Source organism: Solea senegalensis, linkage group LG2, assembly GCF_019176455.1.
Source record: "Solea senegalensis isolate Sse05_10M linkage group LG2, IFAPA_SoseM_1, whole genome shotgun sequence".
Classification (NCBI taxonomy): Eukaryota; Metazoa; Chordata; class Actinopteri; order Pleuronectiformes; family Soleidae; genus Solea; species Solea senegalensis.
In genome coordinates, this window is record NC_058022.1 from 13,571,718 (window position 1) to 13,590,355 (window position 18,638).

The 18,638-nt window shown below is 38.4% G+C and overlaps 1 protein-coding gene across 1 annotated transcript in view; it reads left to right on the forward strand.

Moving 5' to 3' along the window:
* LOC122764218 (receptor tyrosine-protein kinase erbB-4-like) overlaps nt 1–18,638 on the forward strand; it is a 232,370-nt gene that overhangs the window by 189,824 nt on the left and 23,908 nt on the right. The window contains exons 19-20 of the mRNA XM_044018520.1: nt 1,355–1,453; nt 4,885–5,070. Of these exons, the coding sequence (XP_043874455.1) occupies nt 1,355–1,453; nt 4,885–5,070 (285 nt within the window). The remainder of the gene's footprint in view (nt 1–1,354; nt 1,454–4,884; nt 5,071–18,638) is intronic.

Consider the following 18,638-nt stretch of genomic DNA (forward strand, 5'->3'; position numbering starts at 1 on the left):
TATTAAATGATAGCAAAGCCATAAACTATCTTTTAGTTAAATTAGTTGTTGGCAGTATTTACTTAACTGTTGATAAAATCCCAATCTCTTTCTTGAGCAACCAAATTAGATCATTTGTTTTGTGTGGAGGACCCTAAGGAGGTTATTCTTATTGTTCTTATTTTGTGTGCGTTTTTAACTTAAGTTAATAAAAATGTACAAAAGCAAGTTTTACAAACCTAAAATAGTGTTGTCATAGTCACATCAATTCAGTTGTGTGTGTGTATCTATATATGTATATATATTTATATATACATATGTGTGTATATATGTGTGTATATATATATATATATATATATATATATATATATATATATATATATATATATATATATAGACACAAACACATACATACATCTGATATGTACTCAAAAAGGACAGAGCAACATAACGAAGACAAGTTAGCTTACCGTTTTTATATGATATGTTTGTAGTTGAGCTGGGATATGCAAATTGTTGCTGGCAAACTTTGCATTTGACTTTTTTATCCCCATCTACTTTTGTAAAATGCTGCCACACTGTCGATGTCTTTGACATGGATGTTAGAGGAGGACTGACTGCAGCTCAATATTAAATAAAACCACCATACGTTGTGATCTGTGGAACAGGGGTGCTCTGAAAACACCCCCATTAGCACTTGGTACATTCCTCCAGATGAAATCAAATTAACCACAGACTGCATGTAATTAACACGGTAATAAGTCGACTTTCAGAATTTGAGTCGAACCAGAACGTACCAGAATGCCCTGATGTGTGTGTGTGTGTGTATATATATATATGTATATATATATATACACATCTATACATATACATATACACACACATATATAACACCACATCATAATGCAGTAAAAAGGAAATGGCAGAGTCACTGCTCCGAATGATAATTGCTTACACAATTGTAGAAAGATCGAGTTCAATCAAAAAATGGGTATTTCATAGTAATTACAGCTTTAAGAGAGCAGGTGTTTTAACCCTGTGGTGGAAGTGGGCTTGCAATCACTAGGGATGTGTTGTCACATGAGGATAAACTCAGGTGAGGCACATTTGAAACATTTTGAGATAATTGTGAGGCACTTGATTTCCGTCCCTCGCTGACCACGATTCCAGCCCAAAATGATACATAGTTCCCTTCGGTCTTCGATGAAGGCAACAATAATGTTTAATCAAGCGGTATGCAGTGGATCCTTGTGCTCCTCCTTTGAAAATCTATAGCTCCTTTCTTTTCTTTTCATAACATTTTGGTGAGTGGGAGTTTAATGACTTTGCATTGAGTATACTGACTTATCATCTGTTTTTGTGTATGTTTCTTTAGGGTATCTGGGTCCCAGAGGGTGAAACAGTGAAGATTCCTGTAGCCATTAAAATTCTAAATGAAGCTACTGGACCCAAGGCTAACGTAGAGTTCATGGACGTGAGTATCTTGAAAATGTGTAAACAAAAGTCAGTCTTTAATTACATTTCGTGTCATTCGTTTTGGCCGATAACACAAGATCAAGTCAAGCAACATGTGGGTATTTTGTGGTGGACTATTACAATATTCATATATAATATATAACTCAAGGCATTGTCGTCACCATGACTAGTCTTTGGATTGGGACTAAACGCCAGAACACTAAAAGCCACTTCTCAGTGATTTAAAAGGCAAAATGATACATCAGCACCACTCTTGAAATGAAGCATCACAAACTAAGCTTGTGCCACATGAACACCAGAAGTTAAATTATCAGGGGCCCCTAGGACCGCTTCATCACCCACATAGATATTCACAGCAAAGCAGGCTTCTAGCACAGTACACAAGGCAAGGCCCTGTTTATCAAACATTCACAACTTAGCTCATTTCAAAAGGAAAAGTGAAAAAAAATTATTTCCCCCATAATGATGCAAGGCAGATGAAATAACCTCCTTCAACACACATGCAGATATAGACGTCCACACGGGAGGGACCCAATGGCGCTCATGTTTTGCAATTAGTTTGACATTCTAAGAGGAAGGGTTTTTAAAAATTTGTAAGGGTTCAATATCCTGTGTGTTCTGCAGTATGTGCGTTGAAAGCCGCTCTGACAATCAGAGAAGTAGATATCGGCAATAGATGAGGAGCATACACCATGGACAGTTTAAAGATGGTGATATAGGGCTTAATACTCTATGGAGAAACAGATACAGAGTTTGTGTGAAAAAACAGGAAAGATTTTAGAGCAGAGGTCCTCCAATCGATTCCATGTGGCCCGCCACTGAATATCAAGTTATAATGGAGTTATTTCTGTATGTTTTTTAGTAATAGATTCATTTGGCTTCACAAATACATTGTTAGTGTGAACTTGTGAACTACATAGCATTCCATATCAACACAGACACCTTTATTTTGAAATGTCTATCACTGCGATATCATGATAGAATACCATGATATAATTTTAAGCTTATATTGCAGCTACTGACCACATTAAATGCTCAGTGGCCCCATGGTCATTTGATTTTGAGACCCCTGGTCATTTGATTTTAAGACCCCTGTTTAAGAGGGATTGCTTGGGCATCGTGAAGCGGAGCAGACATCGCATGTGAGTAGCAATTCCTAATGTCACCTATCTTTAAAACAAATGTACTGTGTGATGACTCAGTTACTCTAAAATGGGAGATTGGTTGATCTATTGATCATTACCTCAGTTATGTTGTTTCCCCTGGTAAAAAGTTCCATCTTGTTTTACACTGAAGCCATTCTTTCATATTTATCCAGTCTCCACATTTCTGGAATTGTTTTCTGAGCAGCTGTGTGCTCAACCTGTGCACCAGGAGAGAACACTGGCTCCGTTTGTTTACTTTATCTCGCTATATTTTTCTAGAGGGATCGGGGATTCTGGACTTATTACCTTCTACCTTCAGGCCACTCTAACTTGCCGCTGACTGTTAGAAGAATGTCACCAAGGACTGATTTTCTTTCAGTACCTGTGTTTGTGTGCATGTGTATGCTGTGATGAATACTGGCAGAGACATTCAATCTTGACATCTAAACCAATAGTAAATGTGTGAAAGAGAATGTTTAATTTTGTCAGCAGGGTCACTTTTAAGTAAATATAACTCCAGTGGCCATAGGGAAATACGTTTTTGTTTTTTTTCTTAACATTCATTAATTATTTCTAAACTTAATTGAAAATTACAATATTGCAAAAAATATCAAAAACAGTCAGAATATAAAAGGAATGCACAGATTCCTACAGAGAATTGTACTGAGATGATATTGATTTTAGCGAAGGACTGCAAATCTGCATAGTAATGTTGAACAGAATCTATAAATGTGTTGAATGCATGCTCAAGATACTTTTTTGGGGGAGGATTGTACTCTGGGGTTTAGAAAACAAGCCTTAAGCAGGAGGTTGGCTTTCAAAGGGAATAGCATACTATGGTATGGCCTGTTTGCCTGAAGCCCTGTTGTGATTATAGCCACACACGCATACATGCATGCTTGAAAGGCTTTGACACCCTATGGCTGTGATGGTGTGTTTTTGGCCGCTCTACAGGTGAGAAGGGGAAAAACACAAACACACACACACTGGTTTAAGTGGCTATTCTTTTTTAGGACACTGCACTGACTTCCATTCATTTGGACAGCCCAAATGAAGTGCTGTCCCTAACCTTAACCATAACCACAGTTCAAATCGTAGCCGTAAACTCAACCAGCTCTTCAGAAATGATCTTCTTTGTATTTAGGACCAGGTTTGTTTTCCATGAGGACTGACAGTCCTTTGCTGCATGTCTTCCCCCCTTTTTGCGCTTCACTGGCCTATTCCTTAAAGACTAAAAAAAAAAAGCCCAAACAACTATATTCATTATGTTAGCAATGCTTTTGGGCACATTGCGCACAGGTATTGGTCAATTTCCAACTTTGGGAAACCATTTCTGAAGTACTGTGTATAGTTATATAGGATACATTGAATCTTATTCTAGAAGCCCTGGCACACTATAGGTCTTGGACAACAAGCTAATTAAAATCCTTAATTAATAATGCACTGAAGCACAATTTTTAAGTGTATTTTTAGTATGTTTGTGGCGTAGACAATCACAGAAATATTACCAAACTCAGTACATTGTGTTGTGCTTAAAGACAGGGTTACGTGATTCACAACAATCTCACCTGTATTTGTATTTGCTACAAAGAAGGCTATCAGCCTTGTGAAGCATGCAAGTCCCTTTGATGTTGAGGGTCTGAATAAAAACCTACTGTTTCTGACTTTGTGGAACCTTGCAGATTTCTTCAAAAGAAACTTCAGCCTTAAACAGAATAGTGGCTCCTATGATCTTCAGCAGTTCAGTCTACACTTGTAAATATCATGGACTTTATCTGTGCTGAGTCTTGTACCTGGGACTTCTCTGGATCTAGTCCATTTTGACAAAATACTTGGTTGGGTGCAATACAAGATGTGAATACTTAATGTAGCCTTGGTTAATATTTCTTATAAGGTTGCCCACCGTCATCATTTGTGCAGAAAACCTTGCGAGACGTTGTTTGCGGTAGACTATTAATGTCCATGTCATTTTTTTTCCCTTAATAAAAGCTCAAATAACGATGGCAGCCAGAAAATATTTAAATCTTGCCTTTATTTGTTTGATTTTCTGAGAAAAGGCATCCACGGCGGTACCTCACTTCAAAGCAGATTTACAAGCTGTTTTAAATGGACTGTTAGATAAATAGCATGGCTGTGATATAGTCATGTTTATGTTTCCTAAAACAGTTGGCAGATGCCTGCAGTAAACAATGTTGCGGAATCTGTTGGCAAACTATCACAAATCTCAACTCCAACCTCCACTTCTCTCCCCCCACATGCCTGAGTGTATATCTGTCTCATTCAGGAGGCCCTGATTATGGCTAGCATGGAGCACCCCCACCTGGTCCGCCTGCTGGGTGTCTGCCTGAGTCCCACCATCCAGCTGGTCACACAACTGATGCCTCATGGGTGCCTGCTCGACTATGTCCACGAGCACAAGGACAATATTGGATCCCAGCTGTTGCTCAACTGGTGTGTCCAGATCGCCAAGGTAAGAATGGGAAACCTAACTTCATTTGTTTATTGTCTGGCTGTGTACTTGTTTTTGGTTTATTAATTGCCTAATTGACTGGCCCTTTTTGTTGTCGCTGACTAGTCCTCTGCTTGGCTTTGGTATTTGGTAGTCTGGTGGGTTGGCAGCTGATATAAGTGCTGATTTTCGTGTTTTTCTTTTTTGTTTTTGTATTTGTTAAGATGGATTGTTGTTTATCAATTCACCATTTTGAGCTTTTAGCTGCTTCAACTGTTGTTCAAATGATCTGAATCAATGATTAGTGGTTATTTGGATTTGGAGAGCTCAAGAATCCTTTGGCTTGTGTTGCCGCAGCATGCCATGCGTCCTGTCCCCTTTCAAAATTTAACTACATCCATTTTCTTTGGATCAAATGGTTCGACAACCAAATCACCTCTACACTCTGTTATAACATGTGTCATCTCATTGCGGCCAAGTGAATTACGCCATTGCCTCTGGATTGACAAAAGATATGTTCAGTGGAAAGGCTGATAGCCAGAGACAAGGAATGAGGGGTTTGGCAAAGTGTCTCAGAATGTGTGCTTCTGTGTGGGAGATTCAAAAGCAGACAAAGGTGTTCCTTCCCTGCGTCTCTAGAGGAATAAACTAAATAATGTAAAGCTTATGTGTGTGGAGTGCAGGGAATTTACATGGTCATGGATATAAGAATGCATAAATTAGTTTTTGTTGTCAATAATATTAGTTGAAAAAAAATAAGCCACTTTTACTTAAATCAACATTTATCTGACTTCAACACGACCAACGCAACAAAATATATGATAAACATACATACAATTGACCATGTTTTTTTGAAAAGCCAAGAAAAGCAGAACAAAATATACATTTAGAAATATTACATTTAGTGCCAGGTTCAATATCCAGACAAATATTTTTTACTGTACGTTCTGGCTAAATCAGCACACAGCACCCCAGTTTGCTTCCGTGGGAAAAAAATTTGGAGCTATCAGTTCAATGTTGGGACACACTTATGACTGTACCGTATAAATACTTTTTTATACCAAAGGCAATCAAAGCATGCATTAATGTTACCGTGCTGACAAACTACCCGTGCCGCATAACACAAATATTGACATGGTACAAAATTAATCACACAAATTACTTTGTGGAAAATTCATGGAGATTGGCTATACACACATGAATAAATATGGTATGTGCCCACTGTGAACAGTTGTCGACATGGAGGGATTTATAATTCATAAAGGGTAGATACGATGATACATAATTTACTACTGTTACTATGTAGCTCAAGTGGTTATTGTTTTGTATTTCCAATAATTGGCTTTAGCTCATGTGTAAACAAATAGCCATAGGGGACACATAGACAAGACAATGCCTGTGCATGAGCTCATTCACATAAACACTACGTTTACATTAAACATCCACATTGTTCAGTTCTGAATCAACTCAGACTTGGAAGACATCAGATTTGACAGTTCTCATTCATAACATACTGTAAGTGTCTGGCATCTGACTACAATGTGAACTTGATATTGAAGCGGGTCAGAAACAGAAGCTATCTCAGGTTTGTTGTGAAGATTTAACTGTACTCCATTGTTGCTTGGCTTTGTTGTGCTGCTGGTGCAGGGTGACGAAGACAGGGCTTGTAATTTGACTGTTCTCACTTGTGGCCCGGCCACATTTCGGATATACATCTGATCTGACTTGAAAAATGGGGAAGAAGATTGGATTTCTTTGTCCTTACAGCCCTGAGAACAAAAAATCAGACCATAGCTACATTAGTGGAAATTATATCCTATACATCACACCCACCTGAAAACTGGGACATAGACCACAGCGTGCACGTTTCATGATACCTTATTTCACACATAAGTCCTGAAATGTGCAATTTCCTGCAAATGATTTCCTTATCATTTTTCATACACATTTTTTTATTGTGTACATCCACTCATGCTGTGCAGAGACTCGTGAGTCTGTCAAGACGCTTACATGTGACAGGGCCCCGCTCTCTGAGGCAACATCTCTGTGGCCCTCCCTCTCTGTCATGGCTGCCATCACAACCATATATTATTAATGGAGCGATCTGCCCTGGGAGTCATACTAATGAGCAGATTCATCAGAGCTACTATGCATGCAGGACTCAGATGCCACAGATTTTTTTTCTTTTTATTTTCCTGTTTTATTTTTCCACAGCCCTTTACTACAACCTACTATATCACTTTTTCCTCATTATGTCTGCTTGCTTTTTTCCCAACTCTTTGGCCTTTTCCATTCATGTATATAGAGTACGATATCATATGTTTTGATTTAGAGCTGCCACTACAATAGAATAGTCTACAGTGTATCAGAATGTGTGGTATTAACCCTTAGAACACAGAGCATTTCGGCTGCTTAAACGTACAGTATATACAGAGACTATAAGAATGTGCAATATAGAGTGTCTCATATCCTTTTCTCAGCACAACCTAGGCAATCTAATGGAGAATAAAACAATTTCACCAGCTATATAAACACACCTAATCAAAAAGATTGAATTTGTGAAATTTGGAAATACATCACAGTTCAAAGTTAGCTTGGCTCGTTTTTATGAACAAAAATAAAAGAAAAACTGTCTATTTTGTGACTTCAGCACAATTTTTGCAACTTGATATCACTACTAAAAATGTGTTGTACAGTAAATCATAACTTTGACACAACACATAAGAAGACAGACAAAAACACATTATTTAAAGCCTGAATATGTGACCTATAAGCACACACACACAGGATCAAAATATCATTTTATAACTAAGGGTTAAGTATAATTAACTCAGAGAGGTTGACAGGCATATGTTGGCTCCTTTTTAGTCATAGAGACACTTTCTACCTTTTAGCATCTAATAGCAATAAATATAACTTTGTCAGTCAAAAAATATATATGTTTTGTTTACTTTATTATTATGCCATTCTCATTTTACAAAAAAATATTTTGCTTTTAAATTTGTAAAGCATTACAATTAGCTAGGCCACTGCACTTTTAGATGTCACATTCATTTTTCAGACTCCTACAGCCCACTTTCAACAAACATGTTTATGACTATGTATATGAATGCACTGTATCTTTAAATGTCACAGGATTTGGTAAAAGAAGAGCCATTTTTGTCAGTTTCTTCAACCAAAATTCAGTATGTGATAGGACTGTTTTGCAGAGTATAAAGTGAAGTTGGTTTCATCTCAACCTCGTCAAGCTTGATGTTATAACACGAGTAGAAAATGACGTTATTGCAGTTATTGTCTGCATTCTAATATTACAATTTGACTGTACTGTTCGTCAGCAGGCTCCCTTTTGTAAGCTGGGACAATGTGGAGGTGTCCACAGTAATTCTTTTGAATTACAAGTGGAGATACTAAACAACATGAAAAGATGGAAAATAATATACGCACGTAGACACGCAGCTTGTACACAACAATAGTGGTTGCCAACAGGATTTATTTTCCTGTTAATTATTTAGCGGAACTCCACTCGTGCCACCTTTGAAGGAAATCGTAGTGGCTCCCTGTGAGACTTGTGTTAGAATGATGCTTAAATAACCCCATCAATACAACACCATGGTTTAAACAACTTCAGTTATATCAGCAAGCGTCTCAGTGAAAACTGTTCTAATGTTCTTCAACATTGTTGCTCACATCAGGTATTCTCTCTCTCTCTCTCTCTCTCTCTCTCTGTCTCTCCCCCCCCTCCCTCTCCCTCTTTCTCTGTGTCTCTGTGCGGTACGAAGGCCCCACTCTGAATATCACAGTGTCATTTCTTTGTGTAAACCAGACTAAGCAAACATGCCCCTTTCCAGCTCATTACATATATCCCTTGGGTTGCAATGAAAACTCAGCCTTCCCCCAACTGTCATTCTCTCTCTCTGTCAATATTTATTTTAGTATATGGTTATTTTATTTTTGTTTTGTTATTTTTGTCTCCCTCCTAACGTGTTAGAACAATACACTAGGCTGCAGACTAGAAATCAACCACAATTCCGTTCCTCTATTGTTTTTTCCCTTTCTGTCTTTTAGAGCAAACACTTCAATTACATTTGGTTCTGAGAGACACTGGCAGAAAGTATATGCCTGCTCCGAGACTACATGTTAAATTACAGAGCGAGGAAGAGATCACAGGCGTCAAGACTTTGATACTACCTACCCTTAGATATCAAGTGTCCGCCTATCCCCTTTCCACTCTCTCTGTCTCCGTCTCTGCCTTCTCTTTTTTACTTCCAAACTAATTATTTTTAAAGCTCTTTTGTTGTTATCTTTCATGACAGCATAAACACTGTAAGTGTACGGTTCCATGTGAGTTCCCAGAATACCTTCCCTTGCAATATCAGCCTGAAAGGCTTGTTTAATTTGAGTGAACAGCTTTATATGCGTTTCATTCATTTCAGTTGCAGTTTTTTTCATAGTGGATTGACAATGCAAAAAGTGTCTTATTGTCTTTGATGGAAATGTCTACACCTCCATCTATCTATAACCGTTGTATTTATTACAGGTGTCCCTGATAGGTAGAATTTAATAGTGCTTTGTGATATTAAACAGTCAGCTTGAAGTATCTTTTTAAGAATGGGTTAAGAAAAAGTTGACTTTGCCTACTTGTATTTCCAGTTTTGTGTTAAAACTGACAGGGCACTGTTGCAGTGATATCTATAAAAAAATGTGACCACTGCCTTCAAAATGAAAGCGAGATCATTCAAAATCACCAAAATAAAGTCTTAGAAACAAAGTTAGTCAAACATACAAGACAAAGAGATTTCCATGTAAATTAAGATTCAAGCCATCAAGCAGCCGTTGTAAAATAAAGGAAAACTTTATCAGCTAAATCCCCCGCTGAGAGGATTAATGAAAATAAAAACAGTCATGCTTGTGTCCCCTCAAGAGGAAACAACTGGCTTCTTTCATTTTAAACTGTATCAGGATTGGTGGGGGAGGCACCCAGGTGCTGGATGCTGCGTTACTGCTCGCGGTTGTTTGAGAAAAAGCCAGAGCTTCGAGGAAAGGAGGATGATGCATCTCCCTGGCAGCATTTTTGGAACATCCAAGGACATGCTGAAGAGATTACAGGGGATGCTCCAGGGATTTCCCTGCAAGAACTGGAGGACTTGGCCAGAGAACAGGGAGGACATCTGGGCTACTTTGCTCAATCGGCTGTCACCATGACACACAGCAGATGAGAAGTGGAAAATGCATGCACTTGTATCATCAATCATCATACTAGTATTTACCACACAGTTTATTCAAATTATGTTTTAAAAAACAAATCTCTCTGTAATGAAATGTCATCACCTGCAGTACTAATAAATGCAAAGGCACCAACCTTAAGGCAGCAGACAAGATAAATAGTCACCCCTCACAAACACCAACAAACCTCACGGTTACCATGTTGTCAGTCAAAAGTACAGGCAAGCCAAGAGGAATTTGTCCTCTCTTTTTCATTCCCTGTCTCCCCCCCACTCAATCACACGTACACACACACAGCAGTGACGTGGTTTTAACAGTGTTTGTCTGAGTGGAGATGGATGTGGCCAAGTAGGGCATTGGGGGAAATGGATGACTGCAGGCAGCCCACACAATGGATGAGACTGGAAGCTCAGGGAGACAGGTCTACACTAATGAGTGACTGCCACAGACACACACTCGCACAGGTAAATGAAGGCCTGTAGGTATCGAAACTGGCAAACACGAGCAGATTCACTGTCTCATAATTTGATTGGATTCATTTAGGGCATACATGGACTGATGCGCACTGGCAAACGTACGTGCTGAACAATATGTGTGGTAATGCCCTGGAACAAACACACACACACAAAAACTGATGTAAAAAGGAATATATATATATGTGTATGTATATATACATACATATATATATATATACACATATATATCTGTGTGTGTGTGTGTATATATATATGTATATATGTATATATATATGTATATATGTGTATATATGTAAAAAACTACAACTGTTGCCATTACTTCTTAACCTTTTCCTGAACAGAACCATTGGGCTGGGGATGTATTCCTTCAAAATCAAACCATTGCCCTATATTTCCTCCTCTCACTACTCATTAAAGAACAGGTTCCCCTGTGATTTTCTATTTATTTCCCAGAGGAAATAGACATACTTACACTCATATATCTGCAAATAGAGATCAGGTGTATGTGTGTGTATCTATCTTTCACCAGTATTTTTGTATTCACATATAGCCTATAGGCTGTAGAAGTGGACTCCCCACTAGTCCATTGAAAACACATTTGAAAAGGTTGAGGTATGGCGTTTTGCACAGGACAAGATCACTTAACTGCCGTTAGAAACACAGTAAATGCACAGTGTAGTGCTACCGAATGTTACCCATTTATCTTACTTCCTGGCCTCTTTTCATGCATTTATTAGGTACAACAATTTAACTGCGTGTTAGAAGTGTGTACACACATATAATCAGCCAATCGCATGAAATCACCTGAATACATTTAAGACATGGTCAAGACATTCAAATTGAGCATCACAATGTAGAAGACTGTTGATTTAGGTGACTTTGAAAATTTTTGGCATAGTTGTTGGTGCCAGGCAGGCTGATCTGAAACTTTACAGAAAATGGAGCGTAAACGAGAAAATGCATGTGAATTCCTGATTCGAAAGTTCACAAAATGTGCGAATATGTGTTGACCTTGGGGTTTTTATTTCAGACCTTTGAATAAATGACTTGAAGGTGATTATTGAATGTTTCAATAATCACTACAAGCTGACTGAGGGAGTATGTGATCAGCTGTCAATTGACAATTCAATACACATTGAAGGCAACCAATTCCTGTTGTAGTGTGCATTATAATAAGCATTCCAAAATGGGGATTGAATACAAAATCCATGCATACAGTGACAATTTTATATGATGAAAAGATCAAAAGTAGAATATACAGCATGTGTGACTTGAGCACTATAACCTCAAGATCCTTTTTATGGTTGATAAGCTGAAGCTGTTTTTAAGCTTACTCATCTTGACTGTCAACTTTTGTTGTTGTAATGCACCTTTCAAGATGAGAAGAGGGTAATTGAGAGGAAAAAAAGCAGAGTCAAGCACAACCAACATGCCATTAAACCCTTTTAACGATCTCAACCTCTCCATATTACAGTTCATTGCAATTAGCAATAAAATGTGGACTTATGATGTAGCCATTTGAGTGGAGGTCACAGGATATAGTTTTGCAGTGAGGCCTGCACTGTTATTTTCCAATATGTCCACAGAGGTCACTAATATTTACTCTCTCAGTCTGTATAGATGTGACCATTGATGATTAATGTGCATTAGATACATTGATGTTTCCATTAATGAAAAAAAAGAACACTGTAGCCCCTTGATGAAAAACATAAACTATGCAATGTTTTGCTTATTATGCTAATATACTCTTTATCACAGTGGAACTTTGTTATCATCAAAAATAGTTTTTAGGTAAAACTTTAAGTATCATTATTAAAAAATAGTTCATGTTTTAATTTTCCTTGTCCTCACCCAGTTGTGCACCCCTGTGCCCATGGACCCTGTCTGTGGAAATATAGATCAAAAACAGGAAAGCTCACAGCTCTTTTCAAATTCTCACCGATACCCCCCAATGAATAGTCTCGGCAGCTCAAGGTTGTTTTGGAGTGTCATCTGTATCATCTAAGAAATTGAGCAAATCAAACAAAAACATAGACAATCTGTCCTGCCTGCTTATCCTGATTATGGCACTGCGTTTGGCATTATTGAAGCTGTTATCATGGCAGAGACAGAATCCTCTTGTTACAATATGGCTTTTGTTAAACTTCAATGAAATTCAGGCACGTCTCACATACCCTTCCAGCATACCGGGGCGGGCTGTAAAGGCCTCACACACTAACGCTCTTGCTCCCACACACAAACACAGGGAGACATCCCAGAGCTCAGCAGAGAAAGCTGTACAATATTGAGAGCAGCAGCCAGTTCCTCAGTCTCTCAGAGCCTTACCACACAATCGCCTACAGCCACATACACACACAGTGCAGCCTACATACACACACAGTGACACCTGGGGGCACATAGTCAGGAATGCAAACACTCAAGCAGGTTCAGATACAGGCCATTTTATAAAGGCATACATTTGAGTGTGAGGAGGGAGAAAGGTGGTGGCCAGGCAATTGACTTAAAGGTCCAATATGCGATACTTGAGAGCCATTAGTTGTTGCAATTGAGCATTGATATAGTAGGCCAAAATAAATTGTGTCAGTTATCCCTTAGAACACAGAGCATTTTGGCTGTTTTTTTTTTCTCCCATTACTATGTATAAACATACCGTATATACAGAGGCTATAAGAATGTGTCTTATATCTTTTTTTCGGCACAACCTAGGCAATCTGATAAAAATGTTTAAAATCAGATTGAAATTGTGAAATTTGGAAGTAAGCCACAGTTCAAAGTTCACTTGGCTCGATTTTATGAACAAAAACAAAAGGAAAATTTGTGACTTCTGCAAAATTAGCATTTTTAAAGCCTGAATATGTGTCTTATACGCGCACCCCCCCAGGATGTCCATATAAGGAGTTGTATATTTTTCCCAGGGCAATATACCATGGGTGAACCTGCGACATGAGTACTAAGGGTTATTGCCAATAAGCTACAGGGCCATATTCTAGGCAGTCGCATAACCTAATATCAAGTTACTCCGGACCAATATTAACTCTCATCTTATTTCTCTCATTATCCAAATAACTGACTTTCTTCATATAATAAAATCCAGAGTTGCCTTCAGCGAGCTGCTTTGACCTACTTCCAGCCACTTCAGAGTAACTTGTGTAACTGCTGTAATGATGAGAGTTACCTATGTTTTAGATCAAAATATTTATTTGGTTCATCTCTATGATGTAGAGGTGTGGAAATTACACCTCTACGTTTGATCTTTGATTTAGGGTATGTTCACACCTAAAAGTCCAATTTATTGGTCTACACCAATTTGATACACTTCACATTCACAAAGCCAAATCTCAAACTAGATAAATTGTGATCATGTGATCATAAATACCACTCAGCAATTGGTCAGATAGACCAGTAAAGAGACAAATCCTTCTGATTTCTACATCGACAGGCTAATGTTCATCTGCCCTGCTGCACTGGTGATAGTCAGTGCCCTGAAGGCTGGCAGGTGGCCAGTGTTTGGGGGTCGGGGTGTGGTGGAGCGGCTACAGCCTTGGTGTTGTCATCTTCAGTGATGAGCGGAGAGAACTCAGGAGGAGAACCACAGAAAGTCAGAACAGAGTCAGATGACCTTTGAGATTGTCTGGGTCTGAGAGGTCCCAACTCTTACTTCTCCGTGCTAGCATTGTCAGCCCAGAGTGCCACGAAACCACTGACTTGCCACTGTGTCTCGCCCACTGGCAGGATGGTACTAAGCAGCAGGTGTTGCCCTAAGTCCTCATCCTATTGCCCACAGGCGAGAAACGGGGGCAAGTCAGAGGTTTTTCCGGCACTTTGGGGTGTTGATACTCAGCTTGTTTGCCTACGGAGGTGGAAGAGATGGGACTTACCAGACACAGAGGGTGGATGTGCCATTCTCATTTCCCTCTCTCTCCTTTCCCCTCACCTGCAGATGCAGATGAGAACACTGAGGCTGTAGTCATTAATATGACACTTCCAGATAAAGGTGTGGGTAGACTTCACACCAGTTCACTTCCAAGCATCAGAGGTCTCCGACTACAGTCAGACCAACCCAAACTAACCGCACTAAGGGGTAAACTGGCAGGGTTTAATTTAACTGCACCAAACGAGACTAGTGTGAACACACCCTTAGATGAAATGAGCCTGTACTAAAAGCAGGAGGTCATTAGAGTGATTGTGGAAGATTATGTTTACATGGCTGCATTAGTTAGAGTGCACTGTCAGGTACGCACGATTGATGCATGACAACATGGCCACTATGCGTGTAATATTTGCAAGTGTGTTTGAATTGCCTCAACAAATTGTACACTCAGATGCCCCTGGAATGCTTTACACACTTCCAGGGAACTCCTGCATGATTGCCAAGCTGCCAGCCTCACAACAGATCAATCATACATCACTGCTAATGTCTCCCGTTACGGCACCCAGTGATTGCCCTGTTATTATCCCACTAATTATGACTATCATCATTATTATCATTTCTCTGTTATAGTTCATTACTCTACACTTGAAAGAAGATGGTTTAATGGTCTAAGTGGCAGTTATTCCATTTATCGATTGCTCAGAAGTTGTGAGCCTTGTTGCATGCTTTTTTTTCTCTGCTTGTGACTGAGGCTTCCAAGTGTGCAGAGAAGTTTCTACAGATGCGGCCAGCTGTGCTGTAAATTGGCAATGTCTGGCTAAAAACATTAAATGCTGTACATAAAGCTATTATACTGAATATACAACATCTGAAAGTAACTGGTCCAGTGATTCTCCAATCATTGGTTTGTTTTTTTATTTCTTGATGTTAAAAAATGGACATACAATTGGCACAGTATTAAATTCGTATTAAAATTCAAGGTCTGTGTTCCTCTTTCTTTTCTCACCGAGGGCCTTTGGTGTTGTATCCCTTCCCTCCTTCTCCTCCTCACTTGTCACTTTCTTCCTCACCTCCTGACTCAGGAGATGCCATCACACCACTGCACAGCCACACTGGAGTTATCACCCCCTGCAGAAGAAATGAGAAGGGAAAGACTAATAGATTCTGATAGATTCTCCCCAGCACTTTGTATATCAGGAGTACTGCTCTCAGGAGCCTGCTGTGGCTTCTACTGACATAATCCACTCTCCACGTGAATTTGGAGTGATTGTGGAGGAGTATCAACATTTCCTGTATGTTTTGGTTAATTGATAAACTACAACAGATGTCATGTTTCTACTATAGGCTGAAATTGAGTTAAACAAAGGATGCATTGCACCGCCACTTAAAGTTCCACTGTTATGCACTACTTACTTATCAGCGTTTTTTTTTTAGGTTTTTAATTTTTCTTCCCTATTTCTGCCATGTGAGCTCACCATTTCCAGCCCCACTGCCCTCAGGGTAACCCCAAAATAACAAATTAAGTTTTACGTGACAACCAGCAAATTGGAATTGCACAGTTCATTTCACAAAGTGAATTTTCACTTTTTTTTTAAAATACATATGATTTTAAAGTTGTCTAATAATTGATGTAAGAAAAAAATGCAGGGAACTATTGTGCTGCCAGAGAGGAGACTGTCTTTTTCTCTGCCTCAGTCATATCATACCATCAACATCTTCACCTGACCCTAAAGCAATAATTCATGCTAAACTGTTTGGTTTAGCATGTTCTGAAGTAAATGTATTCAGATATTACATCTTAATTTGTTATAATAATGTGTGCAGATTGAACAAATAAACTTCCTATAAAAGTACAAGTTAGTAACATTACCCAGTTACTTTCCAAAAAAAAAAGCCATTTTCACCAATTTGGTCAAAAGAGGCAGTGTTACATTAGCTCTTTACATGATCTCATGTAACTTGGACAGCTACCATTGACTGTTTATATTAACTCACCAACAATAACTGTTATAACAACTTTCAATTTGAGTTGATAAATATAACGTAATAAGTTATATGTTTGATCCGACAAAAGTGACTCTATTGCCCTGGTTTCACAAGACTAACCCTTAAAGGAAATGATATATAGAGCAACTGGTTACGCTATATAGTTTATGTACACTTCATTTTGGTCTATCTCATGACAATAGTGCACTATGTTGTGGATAAAATGTACAGCTGTGAATTTAGGTTGTGATTCCAAGCAGACATTCTGTGTTAAAGTGTGTTTTGCTGGTTGTTTTTTTTTTTTTTTTACATTTACTCTGGAATATCTGCTTGAATACATAAATAAGCGTGCACAGTTAAAGCCCCATCCTGTGGGCAAAATCGCAGATCATATCAACCACAGTTGATGTTTACTTAAGAGTTGTCTCAGCAGTGTGTTTCAGCACACCCACCCCTTTGCAAACAACCCGAGGCAATCACCACACGTTTCCTCACTAGAAAGCACAAACGGATTTGACTGCCTACACACACACAAGCAGACGGCTCACTAGGTAGGAAGACTGTCCCATCACTTAAAGATAAAGTAATTAGAATAAACGTAGCCTCTAAATAGCTGCTGTCACTGTCACCAACCTGAGTCAGCGCCTGACTCAAAACCTTTTTTTGCTTGTTGTATGCCAGACACACAAGCTGTACAAATGTGATTAAGGACAGGGAGAATATCGCATCACAGCACTGCTGGCAGAGCATCACTTTCTTTCAAGTAATTTCAAATTTTTACAAGCCAAGACAAATACGTTTAGAGTTGGACTGACAACATATGCATTTAAATTGGCTCTCAATTCCCACCTAATAGAAGAATAAATCTACTTGTAAAATTATAATCACAATGGAATAAAACAATGTTCAACTGGCAACACTAAACAGACACACAGTGCAATGTCATCTCATGTCTCAAGGCAATTTATTTTTTGGGAAGATCTAAAGTTATAGGGAAAGAAAATGACTCATGAGATGTAATTACTAAGTGTCTTGGACAAAGTTTTAGTTCACACAATTGGTACTGAATACTCTTTAAAACGCATTAAGTGGAATTAATATTTGATTGCACATTGGTCCAAAATATTTATGCCTGATATTATTAAATAATGAAAGATATGTTTGTCTGTAATATAAATCATTGTTTGGCCTATACATTAGAGACAATTTATTTTTACAGAAATGAACTGAACTAAAGCCAGCCCTGCATTAGAATTATTTTACAGAGAATACACTATTACACTGTTATATGCCTATTTTTTCCCCCTTTTCTTACGTAAATGATAACTAATTTGTGAATGTTTTGTTTGATTGTTTTTAGTTTGGGCATATTCTTTTGCTTATGATACTGATACTGATTCAGTAGACTGAATGTGATGCTTAACTCCACATCCTCAGTTTAGTAAATCAAATAAGAAACTAAACAAGTCGGGACACTGTGGATGTTTCACATCTAAAAGTGAGATTACGCCTGTGGTCCACCAACCACAAGGCAGGAGAGGAGAAGAAGGGAGAGTAGACGAGAGCAGGAAATTTCAAAAAACATTTTCTGTGTGCACAAGCAGTTTGCTAAATACAAATTGACTTCTTTTTATCCACACAACTGTATGTGTGCATGTGCATGTTGCACTGAAGGACCCTAATTAGTGAGGATTTAAATCGTAGATGAGCGTTTGTGGTACAAACATCTGTAAACAAAAAAAAGTGTCAATACATTTAGAAATTTTGTACTAGAGAGTAAGAGTTTTCACTGTAAATTCTTCCAATAATGTAACATGCTTGCACTTAAGATTTTATCATAATTTATTATGTGTAGCCAATACTCGTGTAAAACAATGACATTTGTACTGCTCTTAAATAATTGGTACCTAATAATTGGAGTTTAAATATATATACTTTTTGGTCTTATGCATGTAAGGCATGACCTTAAAGATGGCTGACAAGGATGCAAACTCTAGGGTTCATTCCGAAAAATCAGTTTAGTATATTTTAAT